At 40.7% G+C, this 24,299-nt stretch overlaps 1 protein-coding gene and 1 long non-coding RNA gene across 8 annotated transcripts in view; both read right to left on the bottom strand.

The window, feature by feature from the left end:
* The window catches only part of LOC127469018 (uncharacterized), a 288,437-nt gene that overhangs the window by 3,019 nt on the left and 261,119 nt on the right, over positions 1-24,299 (bottom strand). The gene's annotated exons all lie outside the window — the stretch shown is intronic.
* PLPPR1 (phospholipid phosphatase related 1) overlaps positions 318-24,299 on the bottom strand; it is a 128,406-nt gene continuing 104,424 nt past the window's right edge. For all 6 annotated transcript variants that reach the window (XM_051782826.1, XM_051782827.1, XM_051782824.1 and 3 more), the window contains 5 exons: positions 20,641-20,773; positions 11,858-12,108; positions 5,402-5,578; positions 3,787-3,918; positions 318-1,845 (listed from right to left, as the gene is read on the bottom strand). In XM_051782826.1, the coding sequence (XP_051638786.1) occupies positions 1,813-1,845; positions 3,787-3,918; positions 5,402-5,578; positions 11,858-12,108; positions 20,641-20,773 (726 nt within the window). In that variant the 3' untranslated portion in view covers positions 318-1,812. The remainder of the gene's footprint in view (positions 1,846-3,786; positions 3,919-5,401; positions 5,579-11,857; positions 12,109-20,640; positions 20,774-24,299) is intronic.

Here is a 24,299-nt window from a genome sequence, read left to right as displayed (position 1 = left end):
AGAGAAGACCAGACAAAAGTGTAAAAAAAGCCTGCTTGGGAGGGTATTTCCTAGCAGAGAAGTTGAGAACAGATCTTTCCCCCTGGAATTTTGATCAAAGTTGTGGTGAGGAACCCAGAACACTTATCAACGGCTCCTCATGGTCACAGAAGGCCTGCACGGCCCAAAGTCTGATCCTTATATTCCTAAGCCTGAAGCACACATCTGTAGAGTCAGAAGAAGATACCAACCTGGAAGAAACACTGCAAGACCAGACAGAAACAGACATCCCAGATTTTCTTTGTATCCCAGGCAAGTGACAGAGACCAGGCTACATGTTTGCTTTTTTGAACATTTTTTTTGCTTCTGTTTTGGAAAAAATTACAAAAAAAAGCCAAGAAGAACCAACATGGAAATGTGAGGTAAACATTCCAGTAGAAGTACAGAGACAGGCTCCATTCTTTAAAGGAGACACACAGCAGTTATCACCATGCTAAAAGAATGAGATGCAGGAAAATCCTAGAAACAGTGAAAAATCATGTAATGAAGCCTTTGCCCCAATTCTAGCCATTGTAAATGGGCTTTTTTTTTTCTTTCCCTCCCACCCCCAACCCATACTTAATTAATTGTCTTTAAAATCCTTAGACAAAGTTTTTAAATTGTAAAATAGCAGTTTTGATATAAATTCTGTTTGGCAGAATTTACAAAAATGCAGACCGCTACTACAGGCTGTCAGCTTTTTATTTTCTTTTGTTTAATTTTTTTTTTTAACTTGCCAAAGCCCCTCAGGGAAAAATACACTTTGGGGGGCAAAACAGGCTCCTTGGTTCATGCGAACTGGAATGCCAGAGAATGCCACCCTGCTGGAGAAGTGGTGCCACTTTTACTTTGCAACAGTGTCACTAGTTACCCCACAAATCTATGATGAAGTGATGAGACACTCAGAGCACAGCCTCAGCTCCACAGTGGTGGCTGTATATCCCCATAGTCAATTCCTGAAGCCAGGTTTCACTGGGAGCTTCAGCTGGGCCTCGGGGAGGATGAGGATCTAGGGAGATGATATAGTCAGCTCACATGCTATCAGCTACTACTATAAATTTTCATGTCCAGTCTGTCTATACTGCAGACTGAGGATGTTGTTTTAGTTATTCTTCAATAACCAGCACAATCACCCACACCAGAACAATCAGGCTTTGATTCAGTGAGGTGCTTAAGAACATGCTTCAAGTCTGCCAAGTAGTCTGGAAACTGGGTGGCTAAACTGCATCCCTAGGGAACACTTAAGTAGCCCACTGAATCAAGGATGGATTTTTGCTACGTGTTGATAGTATCATTCAGGTCAGATTCCTGATCACCATTATTTTAATATGAATTAAATATATGAGATTACTTCAGATCTATGCTGACCTTACTGAGATCAGAATCTGACCCAGTGGTAGAAGCACTTCTTACAGTAAGAAAAGGTAAAAATGAATGTTTCTTTTTTCAAGATATATAAATTAAAAACTGAAAAGAAAAAAAACGTGTACAAATATCACATAACAACATCAACAATTCCATAGATGTAGTTCCTCAGTGCACACTTTAAACAAGAAAAGTTTTTTTTTGTTCTTTTTTCGTTTTGCTTTTAAAGTCTGGCATAATAATATTAAAGCTGACAAAAAAATCAGGGCAAGCTACATCACTTCCTCATACAAAAAAAGTACAAAACATTAGCCTCTAACTAGACATAACATAATACTGGTCATCACAGTTACACATTTAGTAACTGTGTGTCTTGGACTATTGTACTGGAGAGTAGTAAAAAATAGCTCCGGCTGCCAATCTTCCATCTCAGGTTACTTCGGTCATAGAGGCAGAGTGGTTCTGCAAAGAGGAAAAGGCAGACACATGAGCATTTGTAAACAGTTTGGCATTTACATATTTTGGTGTGCAAAATGAATGAGAAAACCCTTCTCTAATAAAACCTGTTGCTCAGCTAACCCAGGGCTTTAAGACTGCAAAAGTGACTGCTGCCTGTCCTGAGTGTGTGGTGGGAATTGCTGAACTCCAGCCCTGCTGTTATGAACACTCACTAACAGGCTGGAAAACCAAGGTGGGACTTTTCCAACATGGAGTTTCAAATGGGACTGGGTCCTGTCCAGAGGGACAGATCTGCAGAGGCTCAAGTGCTTCATACAGTCACATAACCAATACAGTGGGTCTGTCCTCAGGGGAGACTAGAAGACTGTGGTTTGGCTTCATCTGATGGGTGCACACGGATTCTGCACACTTTGATCCTAAGGAACATAAAGAACTTAAAACCGTATGGAGGTGGGTCAATATGCCAAAACACATGCAGCCACAGACATGCAGCAACAAGAAGTCCTCTGTAGGTGGCAGTGTAGATTTAACCTTCCTGGGAGCCAACGTCCAGGACTCGTGGCCATACTAAGTCATGCTGCCTCTGCAGGGTTTGTGTGGGTGCAAGGCCAAACGAGACTGGGGATAGATGCAGAAATCTGCACAGAGAAGGACGTTGTACCTCCTATACCTGAAGAAACAGTAAGGAGCATGTGCTCCCAAAGACCTGTTTATACTATCTTCAGAATAGGATCACATTTTCCCCAATCTACTCCTGCATTGTAGATGTATGGTCATGTAGAGACTGCTACCCTGAAAATTATGTTGTTGAATTATAGTAGACATCAACAGTTAAGGTCCAGTCGCTACCTGCACTTCACAGCTCAGCAGCTATAAATAGCTGACTTGACTAAATTTTTCTCATAGTCTATATTTTCCCCTGCTCAGCCTTTTTGTCATACATGACACAATGTGGATATCTAAGCAGTGCTTAGTTTCTGAACTGCAAACCCACCAAGAGAACATTTAATGCACAAGGTTCTGCAGATTTAGTGGAAAGTCTTCCAGTCTTTGCCTAATCAAAATTGACTTTTCAATTAAGCAAAATATTTCCAGGCATTAGAAAACTGTCTTTTCCATTTTTTTAAAAATTCCTCTTTTCAGTTTATTTGGCAAAGAGTTTAACAGAAGTCGCTATTGATCTTGCTACATGCCATGTGCAGAGGAATGACAGGCCATCTAAGTACAGTTTAAAGAACAAATAAATGACATCAGGGTGTTTAAAATAACTGATAAAATACAGTTTCTCCTCATTCCCAGAACCTGTTTTGCAGGTGGCATTTTTTTGTCTGTTTTGAAAGGGCTGGGTATGATTCAGTTATGCCAACACAAGCCATTTTAAGTTAGTAGTTTTAACACAAACACCATCAATAATGATGCTCTCGCTTGCTATTTTTTTTGCAGACTTGAAAGAATGCTATTACTTCTCTTCTGAGGACTTAGAGATAGAAAACTGTATGAGATTTTTATCACTATAGAAGATACTGAACAGTAATAAGGATAAAAAACCTAATCTCTATAAATACATTTCTGGACAGCATAGTTTATTCTCAGGAAAGATTAAATATTTCAGACATCCCCAAAGTATTTTGGAATGTAGTCACACAGAATTATTTTTGCTTTTCTCTCAGTTTTCTATTCTAAGCGAAAGCTTTTTTATCACAAACCATATGCAGAGGCATGTGAAATCCTACTTTTTCAGCAGTGGATGTGCACAGGGGCAAAAGATCTACAGTATTTGGTAGTTCGGGAATAAATGCCTTAAAACAAACTGCCTTGATTCAGATTCACTTTGTTCAATGGGCTCAATGTTAGGAATGTATGGTTAGGTATACAACTTGGTTTTAGTCTGCTGTAACAAAAAATGTGGTTGGTGATGGGTCTGGGTGAGAGGATTTACAGTACCTGTGCACTCAGTGTCTCCAGAGGACTTTCCACTCTCGGAAAAGCCATTAGTGGCATTCCCCGTGGATCTTCAGGCTTCGGTTTAGAAGGAGCTCCGTGAGTGCCCTTAAAGTTATGGACAACACATATCCCCTGTGTAATGCAGAAAAAGCAAGTGAGGTTGGTGTGTTCTGTCCCCAGGAGAACTCAGAGGAGTTAACACTGGGGTCACAACTGCCAGTTTCTGAAAAGAATTTAACCTGGGTTTTGGTTCAAGGCGTCACCTGTCTCAGCCTTGGGCTACAGTGCAGCTGAGTGGGATGGACTGCTTTGGGAAGTGGGTTAATCTGAGGTGATGAACCGTTCTCAGTCTTTATACATTTTACATTTCACACAGCAGAGATTCCCATGTATGCTTTATCATCCCAGAACCACAGACTACCTGAATGATGCACTTTACTGGCCAAATACTCCCTTCAGACTGTGACTTTATCACTTCCAAGCTGTGAAAATAGTTCAGTGGATGGCTGCATCTCCCTCACATCTGGATAACATAATTTAGCATCACTCCATACTTGCAGCAGCACTGGGACGACAATTGCATAGGCAAGATTTAAACTCTCCTTCCCAATGGGAACTAGACAAATAATTTACATTAAAGCCAAGGAAATTCAGGTCAGAGGTTGTAGATATCTTTTTATTTAAAGGGAACATGGAAACAACTGACATGTGGAGGTTTGTTGTTGTTGCTTTTTTTAAGTACAGAATAGGAAAAAAGGAATCAGTGACAGGACAATCGAGATTTAAGGGATCATTGAAACCTAATCCCTCCTGATTACAGAGATAAAGTGTCTGTTGCTGTGCAGTGGATAGTTTTGAAGCATATTTTGATTAAATGGAACCAGGCACATTTCTTGGTATTAACAAGAATGACCTGGACTGCTGGCTGTGTGAGTAAATCCTCAGCAAGAGACCTCTCACCAAACAAATCACTTCAACCACAGAGCCCACAGGAGAGCCAGGTACACTTCAAGTCTGGAAAGATGCTGTTCCTACATTCTGTGGGAAGGCCTTTGATATATTTTAATACATTTAGTTATCCTATAAGGGGGTAAACAATTTCAGCTCAACTCCAAATGATGCAAAGGGAGGTAATATTGTCTCCCAGGGAGTTTATCCTGATCTTCCTTTCTACTGCACTTCCTTTATGGTCCAAAACAAAATGGAAAACCAGGACCACTGCTCAGAGCCACAGACAACACCCTTTATCTAACATTTTTGCTGATACAAGACACACAGTAGGATTTTGTAACATGGGGGTGTTAGAGGAGTCTCAAGCATACTTTTGATATCAGTTGAAAACTACACCATCTTTACAGAATTTTCCAGAACAGGTCAAGTAAGAACACATACAGGAATTAAAAGAATTAAAATAAATAAAATGTACAAATGTCACCATACTAGCCTTATCAATTAGTATTCCTGATTTCATACTGTAATTCTCTCTGATGATATGTTTAACTAGATGGGGCTAGAATTAGATCTTGCAGGCCACACGAAAATAGCATTTTTTTAAATATTGTTTTTAATACTACGGTATTTTTAAAAGGAATTCACAAGGAACTGCTGGACTTACCAGAAACAAGGCTACAGCACTGCCCAGGATGAAGCCTGCGATCACGTCCGAACAGTGGTTCCGATACTCAGAAACTCGATTCAGCCCAGTAAGGAAGGCAGCACACAGGGTACCCAAACACAGCACAGGCTTGGCTAGCCTGCTGCTCTTTGTTTTAATTGTGCTTGTGATGTACATCTGAAAGGAAGGGCAAACCAAAAGTAAAAAGGGGCTCTGCCAGAAATGTGTCCTTCCCACCCAGAAAAATCCTAAATCAGCAAGGATGTGACAAAATCCATGTTTCATTAAAAAAAGCACTGGGAAATGGAGGAAGAGGTTTCAGGTAATTCAGAGAACACTTTTAAGAGTACAAAACAGATACTGTTAAATGGTGTTGTTTCAGGATGTCAAATATCCCACTGCATTTACATACAGGACTTCTCCTGAGCTTGTAGGCTCCGTTTGTGCTCCGAAGGTGGCACTCTGAATGTGCATGACTAAATGTCTGCAAAGGGAGCCAGGAATTGATGTTTACACTCCTGCAGAAACTCTAACATACAGAAAATTTGAGTGCATAGCATCTGTATCAACTAGCTACTCCAGTCTCCTAAGTGGTGTTAAATTTAAGAAAGAGAGAACACTGTGAGAAACCATTCCAGACATTTTCTCTGAAAGATGAAAGGAAACACACAATATGAGAAGGATTTCTTTCAAAACAAAGTTGATTTTTAAAATACAATTCTGGAGCACAAAGTTTCACTGTTCTCTGAGTACTTTTTAATTAACCCCACATGTTTCTGGCAGTTTGTGTATTTTCTAACACATTTTGACAGAGAGCAAAAGCACATGGGTCACAATTAGCAGCCAGTCATTAATTCCAGAGCCACAAAATAACAAAGATAAAGCAAACCAAGCCTGATGGCAAAACAATTCAATAAAATCCTTTTCAGCAATCAAGTATGGATGCCTGAATGATTTCCAAAGCTTTGATAATAAAAGCAAATACATCAAATACGTTTGCCCAAAATGTCTCCAGATGACACACTGCTCCCCATACATGAAAAAGAATCATGAAGATATATTTGAAAAATGCTTCTTAAACAGTATCATGCTCAGATTTCCTAATCTGATCCGTGGCTGGCTTGGCTTAGCTTCCAGATGCAACTACCAGCACAGCTTGTTTCGCACTCTATGATCTATTTGGCAAACGTGAGCAATTATTTTACTGTATTTTAATATCTGTCCCTTTCTAGGTGAGCCAGCTATATAGAAGTCATTATGGTCTGGCACATAGTTTTGGGATCAAGAAAAAGAAATTATATCCATTCTCAAGTTCACTCGGTTCATTGCCTTTCACATATTCCTGTATTCTGCTGTATTGTGTGTACTTTAACTTTCTCCTTGTTTGTATTTCCTTTCCCTTCTCCCAGACTGGGCTACCAAATATCCCTATATCTGGGTTCCCTTCACTGGTTGCTGCTAAAAATATTAGCCCTAAACTCATGACAATATGTAACTCTAGAAGAAGGGAAGGGATGCAGAAACCACTTTTTGAAAGGGAAAGGGACAGGACAGAAAAACTGACCAGGGGAAGGCAGATATGACTCCCTCTGGGTCAAAAGGATACTTTCATCTGCCCAGCAACTGTGGTACTGGACTGCCAACTGCTTAATTTGCCAGATCTCTGCCTGGGGAAGGGAGGTCTTCTGCCCTTAAATGTGCTATTAAGTACATAATTTAAAGGGCAACTTGATTTATGAACTAGAACATTATGCTGTGTAATAGCATTGGGAATGAAACTCAGCTATTTGAGAGTTTCCTGCTTGCTTTGTTTTTCACATCTAAACCTGAGTGCAGCATATGCCTTGGAAAGACAGTTAACAATGAACACTAGGTGGACCTGTCCCCCAGCCTTGGTTGGCAGCTTGAGCTGCATTTATCACCAAAACTCACGTTACGGTTCTTTGGAAACAACAGGAAAACAAAAATCATTGCTACTGAGTAAATAATTACCACCCACCCTTTCACCTTGTGCACTTCTAGCAGAAGTCAATCCAACTGAGGAACAGGGAGCTGAATTGCTTTCCTATTCCCCACCAAAGCACCACTGCAGTTTACAGCATCCAAAGGAAAATCCACCACCTCTTTAAAGTAAAAACAGTCCTGCTGTGCCAGCTGTGAACAGCAGCTACACAGAGCAACCCACACACACTTTTTTCCTTACAGGTATGAGATAAAGCTGGATCTTTGGGTTACCCACATGGGAGGCTTGTCTTTGTCACAGATGGGAAGTATCTGTAATTGAAGTTTCACGCAAGAAAATGTACACTTAAAGAGAACATTTTTAGCAATGAGGGTAATTAACCATGGGAACAGATTGCCAAGGGAAATCTGTCCAAACCCTCATGAGGAGGGTTTTAAACAAGACAAACTGTTTTCCCAGGAGGTAGGCTCCAGTTCATCCTAAATCACACACTGAGCTCAGAAATAACTGGGAGAGCTTCTCCATTACAGTAAGAGTTCCCAATCAATGAGACTTGATTTTTATTGTCTGGGTTCCCTAGAGCCAACATTTTTTTTAGGATTCTCACAGTATGTTTACCCACGTTTAGAGCATGGTTTCAAAACTTTCTGTAAGAGACCAAAATCTCAGTGGAAGTCTCCTTCACACAGCAGGTATTTCTGAAAATTTCCCACAACACTAAATATAAAGCAAAATTATTTATTTACAAAACTCTAAATGTCAGAAACAGAGAGGAGTAAAGAAGTGAATATAAAAAGATGTGAAGTAAATATAAAAAAATATGAAAAAATAAACTACACATTATTTAACTATATAAATTATCTATTCAGCTTCTTTGCTGTGTTCTTATTGGTGCTGTGCTCTTATACACCCAAGTAGTGTATTTAGCTATGCTCAATGTGTGATAGTAGCATTCAACCCATGTGATTCCTCTCCCATCTTTTTCAGACAGAGAAAAGCAGGGACAGTCAAGGAGGCTTTTTTGTTTACAGGTTTAAAATAGACATCTATATATACTTATGTGTATATGCAAATATATGCATATATTTAGAATGTATGTTATATCTATAATGAGAAATGCAAAGTGGAAGAAGTCTGTCTTGTCCTTGCAGCAAAAAGTGGGAAGATTTGTGATAGTTTTACTTTCCTTAGAAAGTTCAAGATTTCATACCAATACTGGAAAATCCTGTCCTACAAGCTTTATAATCTTTTCTTTTACCACAGAGATTTCTATAAGAGAGAAGCAGAGCCTTTGACAACTGCTGTTTGACAACTGCTTTGACTCAGTGCAGCTGCTCAAAATGCCAAGGCCTTGAACTGACCTGGGCTGCTGAAGGTATTTGCTGTGGTGTTCTCTACTATTCAGCATTTCCCAAATGTTCGAAGTTTCATGTTCAGGTGTAGAGGCCCAGAGAAGCTGACTTTAGTCATGGGATGCATTGTGCTGGCACAGCTTCCACCCCACAAGCCCCCTCACTGAGAAATGCTGGTTAGGCCTCAGCCTTGAGGAACAGCACTTGGACTAAGCTCCTCTGAGCTTATCAGAAACACTGTTCCCAAGAACTTGTGCTGTCTAATGAGCACCTGTTTTTTAATAAACAGCCTTAGAAACTTGGGGGTTTTGCCTGAATAACAGCCCATGTCTCAAACACTGATACCTGGATGGCTGTGGAGCCAACTCAGGACTGTTGGTAATGACAGACAAAATTCTTGATAATAACCAAGGATTGTTGGTATCAAGACACTGTGAGAACAATATATGGCTGGAGAAGGGGGCCAGGCAGAGATAGGGCAGCATTTTTCCATGAGGAAGAACCACAACAAATACAGCACAAGCACAGGAATGAGTTGCAGGAAGTGAGCATGGACTAAACAGTGGGATTAAGACCATCAGAGACCCCCAAAGCTCTCTGTCCCAGAAAGACCTAAACAAACAGACTGTGCACAATAACTAATTTACACAGAAAGTGAGAAACCTGTCCATAAAAAGGTATCATGCCAAGCCTGGGTGGTGCCCCCAGGGCCCTGAACATCTCATGGGCCAGACCAACGCAGCTGGAATGACACTGAAATCAGGACTGACATCCCATCAGCTGAACTGATGCTGGAACCAAGACTCTTTTTCTTGGAAAGAAAAAGACTCTTTCCTTTGGAAAGAAAAACCTTTTTCTTGGAAAAAAATCCGAAAACCTCTCCCTTGGAAAAGAAACTCAAAATCATGTTTCTAAGTGCACGAGTGCACTATGTACAGAGGTTGCCATGTCTTCCTGAGATAAATCTGTGAGACTGATAAAGTTTAATTAGATGCCATTTTCATTTTTTTTGTAAGTATGGAAGTCAGGGCTGGCAGCCATTTTCTCCTTCTCCTACTTAAGGCATACAAGATGCACCTCTGCCTGCAGAGAACACAGAAGTGATGCTCTGTGTTCTCCTCAGCCTCTTTAACAGGTGACAAAGAAAAAGGCCCTAATGATTAAATATAAACCCCAGATTATTTAAAAAAAAAACAAACAACAAACACACCAAAACCCCACAAAGGCAAACCAATCACAGTGAGAGTGCTTTCAGTAGCACAGTAATGAACAAATGAGCACAGAAACATCTGCAGAGCACACTTGAGGTTTGGTGATGGCAGGAGACTCCCAGATCTCAACAGACATTCATACAATGACAGACAATGTCCGTGCTGATTCCATTCTCCTGCCTACTCATGTTCAAGCTGTTTTATTTTCCTTGCACCATGGCTCAAATCTTCAGCTTTATGCAAAATACACCTATTACTAAGCAAATGTCCCATGTTTCATGTTCAGCAGCCCACATTATCATGCATATTAGAATCAGCAAGAGACTTTTCCAAAAATTGTGCATAGCACAGTTATTAAACAAAGCTAGGTCTGAACAATGCATTTCTTGTGTAATGCTCATGTTATTCCCAGCTGACAGGCAGAGAAAAGACAAGTGATAACACCTTTAGTTCTAGAGGCAGAGAACTGGGCTGAAATTGGACTGTAGGCTGAAATGCCCTAAGGGCAGACTTTCATGACCTTGTGGCTCAGAAATGGCTCCATGTCCTGGCTCTACTTGGTATCTGCCCATGTGAGAAGAAATGCAGACCCATCACAGGTACTCGGGGAAGACTAGAGCTCAGAAACATTGAACTACCTGGGACTTAAGCTCAGGAAGGAAAAGCAGCATTGCCCTTCCGTTGTAGAAGTCAGCCTGCTTGTAGAAGACTTGCCTACCTAGGAAACATGGGAAGATGTGCAAGGAAAGTCTGTGAAAGGTGTAATTAGCCTAGGATAGAAACAGGACCAAGCCTGACCCTGGAACTTTCACCTCTGAGTTTATCATAATGCAAACAGCTGCTACAACCATGTCGAGTTTATTGTATTTCACACATGGCTGCATATTGTTCAGAAATAATGTGCACAAAATGTTACACGCTTTCCACACAGTTTCCAACAAATCCTGATCAAAGGAGTTGCAGTTTATATCTCCATCATTAATCACAGAACATTCAGTGCAAATAGATGGATACTGAAACAGCAGCTGGTGGACTCTTCATCTTACAGTAATAATATGGTGTTTTATTCATCTGCTACCCTGAGTACAGGGTAAAATATTCAGTAAATACCCTGTCATTAGTAATTTTAACACTTTTCTTAAATACTGATGACCTACAGACAGGCTCTGCCACTACTTGGTCAGGCTATTAGGGGAAAAAGACTTAGGTTAATTCATTTTAAGATCAGAACCAGGTTAAGCCCTTCGATCTTAATGGCAAAACCAACAAGATTTTCTGCTTTGTTAGTAAGATTCTTGGATCGATTTTCCAGCATTACAGAAACTTTAACCAGAGAACACAAAGGAGCAGTCGATCTGTCTCATGAGACCTTTTAAGACAGATAAGTTTCCTTCCTTACAGTACAGCGGTGTCACCTTGTCAATATGTCAACTGGGGTGCATTCCCTGTGATAACAACAAAATTCTGGCACTAACTTTCATTAGGACCTTCAGGTCATAAACAAGGGCAGCAAAATTCAGCCTGAGTTCAGCTTCCCATTGAAGTGGCATAATTTAAATATTAAATGTTCAACAAGTACGGGAGCAAAAGTAGCAATCCAGAAGCTGTTTAAGGATCAACTTCATTTTAATGCTCATCAGAAAGGGTCGGGGAGAAGAAGATCTTGAATGAGAAAACCAGCAGTAAAGACAAGTTTAGGACCTTATACTTCTGGAATATGCAGTGCCTCAAAAGCAATAAGTACTTCATTTGCTTACCCCAGGACTGGTAAAATGAGAGAGAGAAGGCGGTTTCCCCCTACAGATAAAGAAGAAAGCAGCCCCCAAAGCAACACTCTTTTTCTCCAAAAATCCATCGTAAGAAAAATGTGCCCATCTAGATGCACATACAGAAACCTCTCACGAAGTCAGCAGTCATCACTGGCACCCACCGTGGCGTATAAAGCTGAGTAGATGCTCAGAGCAGCATGTTTGGATGGAAAGGATCTCCTTGCCTTTTCAATCACCTCCACATCCCCAGTGCAGATGTTGCCGTTGTTTATGAACTGGTGGTGTGCCCTGCAGTCGTTCCCAGTGTAGTTGGGTTTACACACCGTCAGGAAGTAGGGAGCCAAGTTCCCAGTCACAACCTGGCCGGCGTTTACAAAGATGTCAGTGGCAAAAAGTCCAAATGCAAACACTCCTGTGAGGAAAAGTTAAAAACAGTGATTATTCAAGCAAGTTTAAAAAATACCATGGTACCTGAGAGGGGGAGACATAATAGGAGTTATATCATGTATTCATACCAGATCTGTGACAAAAAATGAGATCTCTGAACCTGAAAGAGCAGTGTAGTACTGAGACACAATAGTGCACTTACCTAACATAACTACCAAGTGTCAAGTACCTCCTGAATTTTGACTGTTCATTGTCTTGATGTTGAAAAATTAAGATTCTGATCTAGCAAGATTTGGCATGTCCTTTTGGAAGCAACCCATTGCTTTGCTCTGGAAGACATTTCCAGACAGTTGCAGTTCAGCTCATGTCACCAAGAGCACAAAACCACAAATCCTACAGCATGAAGCATTCACTAGAACGTATTTCCAGGGCTGTGGAGCATCCCTTGATCAATACTGCAGTTGTCACATCCTCCACTGACTCCCCATGAGTGTTATCAATACCTGCTACAGCTGCTATGAACATATATGAGGATCTTTCACATGCATGTACTGCCCACATACCAAAGGAAAAGAACAGCACATCTGCAGAAATACCAAACCCAAATGTTCTGAAAGATTAAATCAGCTCTCCTTTTCCCCTTCTCATCGCCAAGGTTAATTAAAGTGTCACAAAAACATAGAAAAAATAAATAATTGCTTCTGGTGTGGGAATATTGAGAGTCACGTATTTTTGCTTTCTCCCTCCTGTAACTGTGTAAGCAAAAGTAATTTGAATTATAAATTAGTTGAGATTGCTATGTATTTAAGTATGACCAAGAGCTGGAGCTCCAGGGAAAACATCCTAGAGAGCTGTGGTGAAATCTTAAAAGCTGGCATCACCATGACTGTTACACCTTCACTGCTTATATATACTGAGTTAGAAAAACAAAATAGGACAGCTATAGCCTGAGACGCAAAAAATATCAGAGTCAGCAAGATAATGCAGTGTGTACAGGCAGTAACATAACCTAAACTATCTAAAATGGATTTGTGTGAGTGTTAGAGTGAGGCTTGCCTATGCCAGTCATTCAGAGAGATGGTGTGGTGTCTCTGTAACACAGATCCCTCCCTGGATAATGATGGGAAGAGCCCTGTCCTTGGAAAGAAGCCTGGGAGGGCTGCAGGACTGTGGAGCTGTAAATCCTCACCATCCTTCCCCAAGGTTAGGATGGAGCATCACCACAGTGAAGATGATTCTGGGGGGCTGAGTGTATTCTTTATGTGAATTTATTTATTATTAACGAACTGATTTGTGAGCATGGATTCAAAACAGAGGTGGTCAAAGGAGGAGGCTGCCCTCCTCTGGTTCTAGACTGCAGGACTGACTCCTGTCTTTTTAATGGTGTGACAGTTTTCCTCCTGTTTATCCTGCTAAGTGTCTGTGTTTAAAAGGAGAGAGCACTGACACTGCTCCTTTATTTCCTTTATCCCTGTGTTAATATTTTAAATCCATGGTTTTCCACAGCTGGCAGGAACTTCTCATCAACATTAGTCAGGACACAATCAAGTACAAAGGAAAAAGGTAGTAGGGTATCTTTTCAGCCTGGAGAAACAGCTGAAGTTATGACAAAGATGAATCTTGTTCTATATACAGCTCTTTGTTAATTTTTTTTTTTTTTGGCACAGCTTGCCTTAAATGGCATCTTTCTGATGTGCCATGCAAATTAGAAGGAATGCAGTGGGGATTATTACACAGCCTTTTACAACAGTTAGAGGAAATTTACGTGCCACACAGTCTGGCCCATGGTATTTATCAAGTGAGTACAAGCCAAGAAACAAGGTGTTTCAGAAAAAGCTCACAGGCTTCACAAAATTATCTAAATCCCTAGGCAGTGTACAGGTACAAAGGTGGTCCAGTGTTTTGCTCCATTAAAAAAAAAAGTTTCAACACCTGCATTTCCTCAGTATTTGGTAGCACAGAACTCAACAAGTCAGCTGCTGAGGCCTGCAGCAGTCCACAGAAGAGCAGAGCATGCCACAGCTGAAACCTTTATCGTGTTCTGAGTGTGATGCATATTGATTACTGTAACTCCTCTCTCACAGGTCGGCCAGACTGTGCTTCATGAGAACCACAGCCATGTCCACCAGTGAATTCAGCTGGCAGGAATGTCACCCTTGCAGGGTGGATTATACTCCACATCATCTCTAGAGACTTGGAGGTAGGGTTGGCTGTAATTGATTTAAAGGTTGTAACACCAGCAAGCCTGGGCAGGAGCGGACAGTCCCCCGATGTTTTTTGTACCTCAGGAATCTATCTGTTCAGTGGATTTGTTCAATGACCTGCAGCAGCTCAGCTAACTGACTAGAGCACAAAAAACACAGTGATGTGAGTGCCAGGTTTTTAGAGGCAGACAAATTGCTGCTGAAAGGCTTCACAGGGAAGGCAACCAGCCCTGGCTCTTCAGGGTCAGGTGAAGTCCTTGATATAATGCCAGAGAGAGAGAATGGAACAATATGTACCTCTTCCAGACTTTGACACTCAGCTGTAATAGGAGGTGGTGTCATCCTGATCTGGAGCAAGAGATTTATCTCACTAAGCTCGCTCTGGGCCAGAAAACCTGGGAATGAACTTCAGTGCAGAACTTAGCATATGCTGAGAAAAGATGGGAACAGTGCAAGCCACATGGGAAGCAGACCTACAGCTGCTTACTAGCAGAAGGGATGGAGGTTAATTGCATTTACATAAAGCCACTCTTTGCCCTCAGCCACGTGTCACATTGTCTGGCTGCAAAAAGAGGCCTTAAAGAAGGAGCAGAAGCTATGTTTGGAAGGGCTTCCTGGGTTTTTTGTCAGGACGTGACCCTCACCTGTGTTTGTGCATCTCAGGAGCAGTCAGGAGGAGGACACTAGAAGACAAAACAGTAAGCAGAATGTAACTGGGAGAGATACTAGTTTAGGCCAGAGACAGAGGGGTAGGCTATACTCCCTGCTCCAGAGTCCAAGAAGAAGGAACTGAGGATCAGATTTGAACATGTCTTTGCCTTCAGTGACAAAGACCTTAGACAAACTAAATGTGCAAATCAAAAGAAAAAGAAATAAGGAGAGGCCTGTTGAAAAATGCCAAGGATGGACAACATGAAGCTTGACTTTCCAGATCCATCTCATCTGAACTAACACTTGCCTTGGCAGAAGAATCTGAGTATCTGGCAGCTTCAATTTTGAATGCTTAATTTTTAATTTCTCTACTTACACATCCTCCTAAATGACTGTCCTCCATGAACCCATGATTTCTGGACTCTCACCCATATTCTACTCTTATGTTCTATCTCCTATCAAGCTCTTTGTGTGGTTGTTCATCTGTGTTGCCACCTCTAACCCTACTGCTTTTGCCAACAGAGGCACTTGCCCTGAAGAAGAATACAACTCTTCTCGCACATTCAGTACAACCCTGTCTCCTCCCTGCAATTCATGCTCAGGCTCTCTTCTTCCACCTTGAACTATCTAATAGCAGTCACTACAGCTGCTAGTTGACTCCATGGAAACTCTTGCTATTAGAAGCATTTAAAATGCCACTGATTTGGAAAAAAAATCCTTCACTACCACCACAACAACTACAAAAAATCATCAGCAAAACCCCTTGGAACTTGTAGAAGAGCAGCTGAAATAACACAGGGAAAAGACAAGTAAGAAGCCAGTGGGTGGAAATGAGAACCAGGAGGTAGAAGGCCCTATGATAGAAAATCCACAAAACCCATAAGTAAAGTGATGAAAGAAACAATTCATTGAAGGGCTCATGAGACATCAGAAGCTGAGCTCTTCGTTAACCTATCATCATGTCTTCAAACAAAGATATTTATTTAGGCACTCCTCTCTCCCAGTGCCCAGTCAATTACCTGAATTTGTAATTCTCAACCTAATTATCTTAGAAAATATTCATATTACACATGCACACTCATACTCCCCTAATTCCTTTTCTATCCCTATGTTTTTTAAAGCAGATTAGAGTTTCAGTGGGAAGTGTCCCTGGAAGGACTCAGGGCTCTATAGGAATGCTGATTCTCAGCCCATCTCTGAACATTTTGCTCTGAGAATCCTGTGCATCCAATAAAACCATACATTTATAGTCCCATGATTAAGACTCTGCTAAACCACCACTCACCATTATATCTTAAAGAGTGTTGTTAAAGGAGACTTGTATCATTAATCCATTTTACAACTGCAGAGATGGGGGTTGCAGGGAAATTTATTGTCCTGTTTTCATGACACCAGGAACAGGCTCAACATCAACCTTCTGAGCTCTCATCACCCAATCATGGGATTGGCTTTGATCTCCTAGTAAAGACCTCACAAAGCTCCAGGCTTCTACTGCCTCTTGGGTCTGCCTGCTTCACCTGTGAGTGTCCTGCCTGGACACTGTTCCCTCCAGATATAAAAAGGAAGACACATGGTCTGAGCACATCAGCAGAAATTCAGTTCTCAGTGCAAAAAACTTTGGAGCCTCAAGACTTCTCCTGAGAGATGTACAGGATATCTTCCTTCCTCGTTGCTTTCACAACTACCAGTTTTCATCTAGACAGCTGCCAACTCAGAGTCTGGCATAAAAGGGAACACGAAGGGTTGATCTGCCCCCAGCACAGCGATACTGTTTCTCGTTGTAGATGTTCTTCAGTGATAAGAAAAGAGACCTCCAGGAGTTCGAGCTGTTGAGCAGTTTAGGTTAGGGGCAACAAACCCAAATACAGCTTGAGTCCTGCAGAAAAGCAGCCAGATAATAACAGAATATGCATGGTTTCACGGCGAACCTCAGATCCAAGCCAGACAGAAGGATAAGGTCAGGCAAGCTGGGTCCTGCAGCTGCTCAAGGAATCGACATCAGAGCTCTGTCAATTCAGAGCATCAGTTTATCTGTCCTCATACAATAAACTCAATGTATATATAAGTCTTGTAAACCTCTACTTGCTGAACTAAAGCCTTAATTTACTGAAATAAAGCCCTAATTTCATTATTTAGCTGCCCCCACTGTGAGATGTCACCATGCTTTAGATTAAGTTGTCAACAGAAGCTGATCTGCACCATTTGTTAATAGCAAATTATGCACACCCAAAGTAAAAGCCTCTGGTAACAAACTGATGAAGCACATTGCATTTCTACATATCTGAGCTACAGAGAGGCTACTTGCATGTTATCAGGGCTTTGCAGGTAGACTACTTAATCATGTGGATTACAAACCTAATATAACGAAATGCAACAATATGTACTATAGTCACCCTGCCACAGTGAGTCAGAGAGGTCTGAATCTGTGATCCTGGGGGTATGATAGCAGCTGTACATAAACAGAATAAAAACTTGACTGAAACCACTCACTAAATAATGCTAAAATATTTTGTAACTTTCATTTGTAATACAAACTATGAAGAAGAACATGGAAGCAAATGCAAGATGGCATGATGTTAACAAAGTACTGAATGGAAAAGTACAGGAAGATAGAATGAATAAAATTACAAAATGCTCAAGATGGAAGAGGTAGAAGAGGCAGAGGCCCAAGAAACAGGCACTCTAGTTTCTCAAAGGTTCCACGCATGAACAGCGAGTTTTGGCAGCAAAAACCGATGATAAAAGTGCCCCAAGGGGTGGGGAGAGGAGGGAGGAGAAATGATGTGACTAAAGAAAAGCAGTGCAGCACCAATATCTCAGAAAAAAATGCTCCAAAGCAATTGCACACCATTTGTTTGACCTGAAAATCTTTTAAAAAAATTGTCTGTGGAAGCAGCTGTAAAAGATAAAGACGAAGATGGAACAAATTGCAACATACATCAAAGTCTGATGTTTCCAAGCTAAGCTGGTTTTTTTTCAGTGATAAAGAAACTGATTTTCTAAATACAGGGAACACAGCAGGTTTCACCAATTTAGGCTGCAGTACAGGATTTGACAAACACCGCAGCAAGGTGAGAGGCAGCCCTTTCCCACAAAAGTATACATGCAGAATTCATGCCTGGGCCAGGAAGCAAGATGAAACTGTGCTTCTGCTTCACATGGACAAAGAACCAGACAGGGATTTAATACAAAGCTTAACATTCAAGGTCCCCACTAAACTCACGAGAGGAGGCAGTTCGAAATGGACATCTGCAGAGGCCTTGAGGAAAACAAGGAGAGAAGGAACAGAGAGCATAGTAAGCAAGACAGGGATAAAAACACAAAAAAGAAACATGGGGCTTTGATAACATTCCAGAAGAGTTGCAGGGTTTTTGTTTTGCTCCACTAGCAAAGTGTAAAAAAGTGCTTAATTCTGTACACGAAGAAAAGGCAAGAGGAGAAAAGCTCAAGTCTAGCAACCAAATCCAAAAGATCCCATGGAGATAGTATGACAAGGGTCCTTGTCTTTCACAGGACCAAAAGACAGTTTGGAGTTTTCCTTCTTCTTTCTCTTTCCTTATAAAATCTAAATGAATGTTCAGTGAAGTATCTACAACTTCCTGCTTGTTTTGTGGAAAGCACATTTAGCCTACTATTCTTGAAACCCCATCTCTTCCCAGCAACTCCAGTTACCAAGTTATAGAGGGAGAAAAAGCCTCTTTGCCTTTCTAAAATTTGGGAACAGCAACTTTCAAAAGTTGTCCATGATGTGCCTTGTAGGGTCAGACAGTACTGTTCATTTTTTCTGACACATAACCACCTAGACAAATTGAAGGATTTTTCTCATCCTTTTCAGTAATATCAACTGTAATGACTTCTAAGGCAATATTCCAAACAGTTAAATTGCTACTTTTTGCAGGTGCTCAGCAAGACTTGCTCAAACATCTGGGCAAAAGAAATCACCAGATATGGATGAATTTCAATGAATTAGTACCAAAACTAAACTGGCAGCAAAATTCTTTGCAACAAGCCACCCTGCTTGCTAAGGTATCTTGGAAGACAGCCTACTTAATCAGCTCTGTAACTTTTGGCCCTCAAGTTTAGCAAGAGAAGACACACACTGAGAAATCCATGTATAAGCATGGATTATAAGCATATATAAGCACCTCTGTAGAGCCAAGCACCCGGGAAGCCTCTTTTTGGAGTAAACAGCTGTAAGGAGCTAACTTCCCTGGATCATCCAGCACAGAGTACAGCTGCTCACTCCATGCCATGTTTTCAAAATGCAGGTGAAATGCAAAATGAAAAGCATGCAGTTATTTTAGCTCCTTTCATAAATTATTTCATCCACTTTTCAACAAATTCTACTTCTCTCATTTCACTGCAGAGGCAGGGAGAAGGTTTCAGAAGAAAACAAGCAAAAATTCAGTGTAATTTAAGACAAGACAAAGACTAAGCCATTTCTAATAATATTAACTTAATTTTCTCAGGAAAACAAACATAGCTGCAAGGCCAAGATTGATTTTTCTAGCATGGTTCATATCCTACAACTCTCAGAATCCACTGTGCCATTGCTACTCCTTTTCTCTTCCACTGGAAGAGAAACAATAGCATGAATGTTTAAGAATAAGGAAACATACCGAACAAGTGCTTAGCCTCCATGATCTAAATATTTTTAGGGCTGAACCCACAGGCAAGAGTGTTTGATTGGAGCTTTACAACATGCCAAATGTGTTGGAACAGTAAAACAGCCCTGAGTAGCCCAGTGGACTCTGGTACCCTGCTTCTCTCTTAACAGCAGTTCACTGTCCGTCAATACATCCTAGAGGTTATGTGAAGTTCAAGGCTATTTTACTTTAAACTGCATTCCTGTGTCTTTTGTTTCCATCACCAACACACAATCCAGGCCTGACTAACAAACCATAGGTGGTTTGCTTCCACCCTAATGTTGGCAGAAGGGACATTTCCCTCCCTACCTTCCATGTATAAAGCAGGAGGCACAAAGGTAGGAGAGGGAGAAGAAAAACCATTGTTCTTCCTCCTTTGCAGCATATATTTGCTGATGATGAAAACCCTAATGCAGGGTAAGACTGTCAGTTCCATGCATGAACTTGAGACTGCTGATTAACAGTATGAAGAAGGTAAAGCGGTTTTCAAGCACCATATAAAGCAACCTTCAAATGGTTTAGTGACAGAACTTCATTTCTCAGCAATTAACTCCATGAAAGCTCTAAAAAGAAGCAAATACAATGAAAATAATAACATTGTTTTGAAGTGAGCTCTGAGCATTTTTGCCCTGCTCAGCTGAACATTATGTGGTAGGGCTATGGATGTTAAAATTAGAGCTGAAAAGAAAAATGCCAAATAGATGAGCTGGTGAAGGCCAATTTGTAAGTAAAATGGGTAGCTTACACAGACTAGCAATGATGGGATTATTTATATAAGGATTTGATTGATATAACCTTTCTTCAAGGGTCTAGAAAAAGCATTGAGCTCAGCAGAATACGATATGAACCAGCTCCAGACAGCGTGATATGGCAAATTTTGAACATTACCTTGGAAATCCTGAGGGGACTATCCCTCTAAGGTGGAAGATGCCTGCAAAGATTTCACAGCTTAATTAATTTTGTGAGGTACTTAATATGTATTTATGTATTTATCAGTGTGTTTCGTTCTGTTTTGGTGCAAGCAGGGACTAAACTTGCAGTGATCAGGACTCTTACCTATAAAACGTATTATTCTTCGAAGCAGTGGGTTCAGGTAACAGCATTCTCCAGTCAAAATAGTTTTCTCTTGAATAATTAGAGTTTCTCGGGTTGACTTTATGAAATACATGGATATCTCACCAATAAAAATCTGCCAGGAAAGAGAGAGAAACAGAAGGTTAAAAATGACATGAGCAAAACATTAAAACACAGGTGATTAGTCCCAGCTCACAGAAAGTGCTATACAGCAATGTGGCTTTGGGACATTGCACTTCCACAGTGAGGCCACACTTACTCAAGGTGAACTGACATAGACCCAGCTCCTAAACAAGAAAAGGGTCACTCTTGTGCTCACAGAGACCCAGAGAAGCTGATTTTAGCCATGGGACCCCCACACACACACCCCTCCCCAGGCCACACTATACTCTGGACACTGAGAAATGCTCATTAGGCCTCAGCCTTGACAAACAGCACTTGGACTAAGCCCGTCTGGAGCTTATCGGAAACTCCGTCTGCTCCCAAGAACTAGTGCTATCTAATGAGCACCTGTTTTCTAATGAACAGCCTTGGAAACTTGCTTTTCTTGCCTGAATAACAACCCAAGTGGAATAATATTTTTGTTGTTGAACCTTAAAGAAAGATGTCAACTCATTACAGCCAGAAAGGAAAATTATTATGATTAAAGCCAACTCTCTTGTGACCCTATAAACAACAAAGTGGGGGCTAAAGTGGTATGTCTCAAACACTGATAGCTGGATGGCTGTGGAGCCAAAACAAGGACTCCCGATAATAACAGACAAGAATTGTTGGTAATAAGCAAGGACTGTTGGTATTAACACGCTGTGAGAAAGAATAAGATTTGACTAGATGTCCTGTTTTGTTTATCAAAAATTAAGTCTCCAGGGAACCATTTATCATTATGTTAGCCATGCTTATGTATTACATATCTCTGTATGATCAGAATATTCATGCTTTCTTTAAAAATAATAGCTGCTTCCCATAGGAGTAGTATTACTATTTCTTTGAGCACTCACAATTAATTTACTTTTGCACTGAGGTCTATCTGCCCTCACTAAAGCCAGATTGAATTTAATCACAGGCTTTAGAGGCAACAATGGTCCACACACAGAAGGAACTTCTGAAAACATCACCTACCATGCTCTGCCAGCAGGCTTTATAAAGGGGAAACTGGGAGCTTTTTAGAAAGCGAGAGTTTGTAATGAAAGTCTTTAAAAGAAAAGCCTGAAGTAGAAGAAATGAGCTTTTAAAGGGGAACACTCAAAATAATTAATTTAAGACATTATTATGGGACACACACAGGAGGAATCCATAGTGCTAGGGAACAGCCAGAGAACAACAAAACAACACACATACATCAGCACGCACACACACACACACCCCGACACAGATACCCAGAGTTAGTATAAACATCAAGGAAGTCACTTTAGTTCACTTTGACTGCTGGAATGGTACATTGTTTCAAGGGCAACAATTTATCCTTATTAAGCCAAATGAGCATCCTTATTGATTACTGACATTCAAGGCAAGTATGCTTAACCTCTTTATAATTCTGACTGCTGATGAGGAGAGATGTGGAGCTCTAAAATGCATGTCGATAATGGCATCTGGGGGGGCAGTGCTTGGGAGCTGCACTGAAATATTGCCTTTATCCTGTTTCACTCCATCTGCTCTTAACAGAATTGGCAAGCAGTTCAATAAGCTCAGCTCACTAACAACAAGGCTGGGAATTAAGAAAAAGACCATCTGCACTAAAGCAGTTTAAAAGTGACACTCTGTTTCGAAACGTTTGTTATTTGAAGTACAATAATGTTCAGAAGTTTGAGTTAATGCTTTGGATCTCTGTCCGCCTGGGGCTGTACATACGCATTGAGAGACAACTCACAACCTGAGGAATTTCTGCTCTATGAAGGCAGGGGTCACTAGACTTTAAAATTAAACCCTGAACTTTTTAAGTAAGAGAGGCTTAGGTATAAAATGTACTAATAGTCCTCCTGTAACAATACATCCATTTTTTAAAATTCTTTTGCATCAGAAGTTAAAGCATTATTCACCTGCTTCAATATCCATCTTTGTTTCTATAAATCTAGCTGTCTGGCATACTCCTAGCAACTCCCATGTGGATAGATTAGTTCCACTTACATTTAGGAATAAATTTTAACAGGCTATAAATCTGTTCAATTCCATTCCACTGATTTAAGCAGAGTTATTCCACATTTCCTATAGCATATATCAAAATGTGATTTTTTTAAGTGAATACTGCCTTTGGTTTAGTACAGAGTTTAGGTGTATGGCAATAAAGTTATATTTGTGGGGTGAAGTAAGGTGATTCAACATAACCAGACTTTTCTTGTGGTGCCGTCTCTGGCACTAAATTTAGTTGCTGGGATTTGCAGATTTGGTTTCCTTGTACATTTAATGTGGGCTCTAGAAAGTGAGCTTTGCTGTGGGTGATTGGACACCTGACTCTGATAGCTAATCTAGCTGTGTGCAGTTGAACAGGGTTGGAACAACTCCTCAAAGAACTCGTATTTTTTTTTCTCCAGGCATTTCTGAAGTCAAGTAACTCCACTGATTCTAATGATTTAAACCCTGATGATTCTGTATGAGCAGAGTCCGCGTCCAGCCAAGTAATCCAGCTGGCCTCTGAGAAACAATCACCAGCACTATTAAGTACCTTAGCTTCTGCCAAAACAGAATCAGCGCTTCAGGAGTGGTTACAACTCAGTTCCAAATCTGAAATCTAAATATAGGTAGACAGATATGGGTGGAAAAAGAAAACGGCAAGCAAACTGCTTTTATTTCCGTTTGGGAAAACAATGCAAGGTTAATGAGCTTCTGCAGCATACTGGCTTAATTAGACAGTAGAAATGACAGGAAAATTGCACTGGTAGTTGGGGATTGAAAGCACAGGTGATCTGCAGTCTGGCATGATGTAGGTAATAGGGAAGCAAAGGTAGTGCCCCTGGGTGTGTTTCTGTTCTTTGTTTCTTGAATGCACTGAGGATACATTGCTTGGACACTCTTGCTCACATACCCTTTTGCATTACTAGCAGGTAAAAACACTACAATGATGCCCTAAAGAACCCAGTATGAATTAGAATTATCTACCCAGCACTCATTTTTCCTCTGCTGATTTCATTGAGAAAACTTCTTCAATTTTCCCTGCCTTACTCCCATCACTGACAGTGTCACAAATACTTGCTCCTCAACATTCAGTTCTCAAAGATCTCTGCTGCATACACTCTACTTATTTCCTTTCTTCTCCTGAGGCAGCAGATGATAACATGATCTGTCTCATTTTCCTCTTCAAAAGCCGTTTTTCCATGATAGTTCTTCAGCTTGTGAACTGACATTTTCAGAGAGTAAAATGTCTCATCTTCCCCTATCAAGTTCTCAGCACAACTTTAGCGCCTGATACTCCCCGCACTCCTGTACAGATTAGCAACAGTTTGTTAATTTAATTATCAATTTAATCAGCAACAACAGAACTATTGCTTTTAAAGGGACAGGGAACATTTTCTTTTCCTATAGCACTTCCTGGTAACCTCACAAATGATCATTTGCACAACAGCATTCTAAAAAAAATTGAGGCAAACATCAAGAAGAACTGTTTCTCTGAGGGTAAACTACGATAAATTATCCAAGAATGTGTACGA

This window comes from Manacus candei, unplaced genomic scaffold (assembly GCF_025592945.1).
Source record: "Manacus candei isolate 608988 ecotype Guabito, Panama unplaced genomic scaffold, ASM2559294v1 h1tg000016l, whole genome shotgun sequence".
Classification (NCBI taxonomy): domain Eukaryota; kingdom Metazoa; phylum Chordata; class Aves; order Passeriformes; family Pipridae; genus Manacus; species Manacus candei.
The sequence above is the reverse complement of the archived record's forward strand: the minus strand, read 5'-3'. Positions and strand labels throughout refer to the sequence as shown.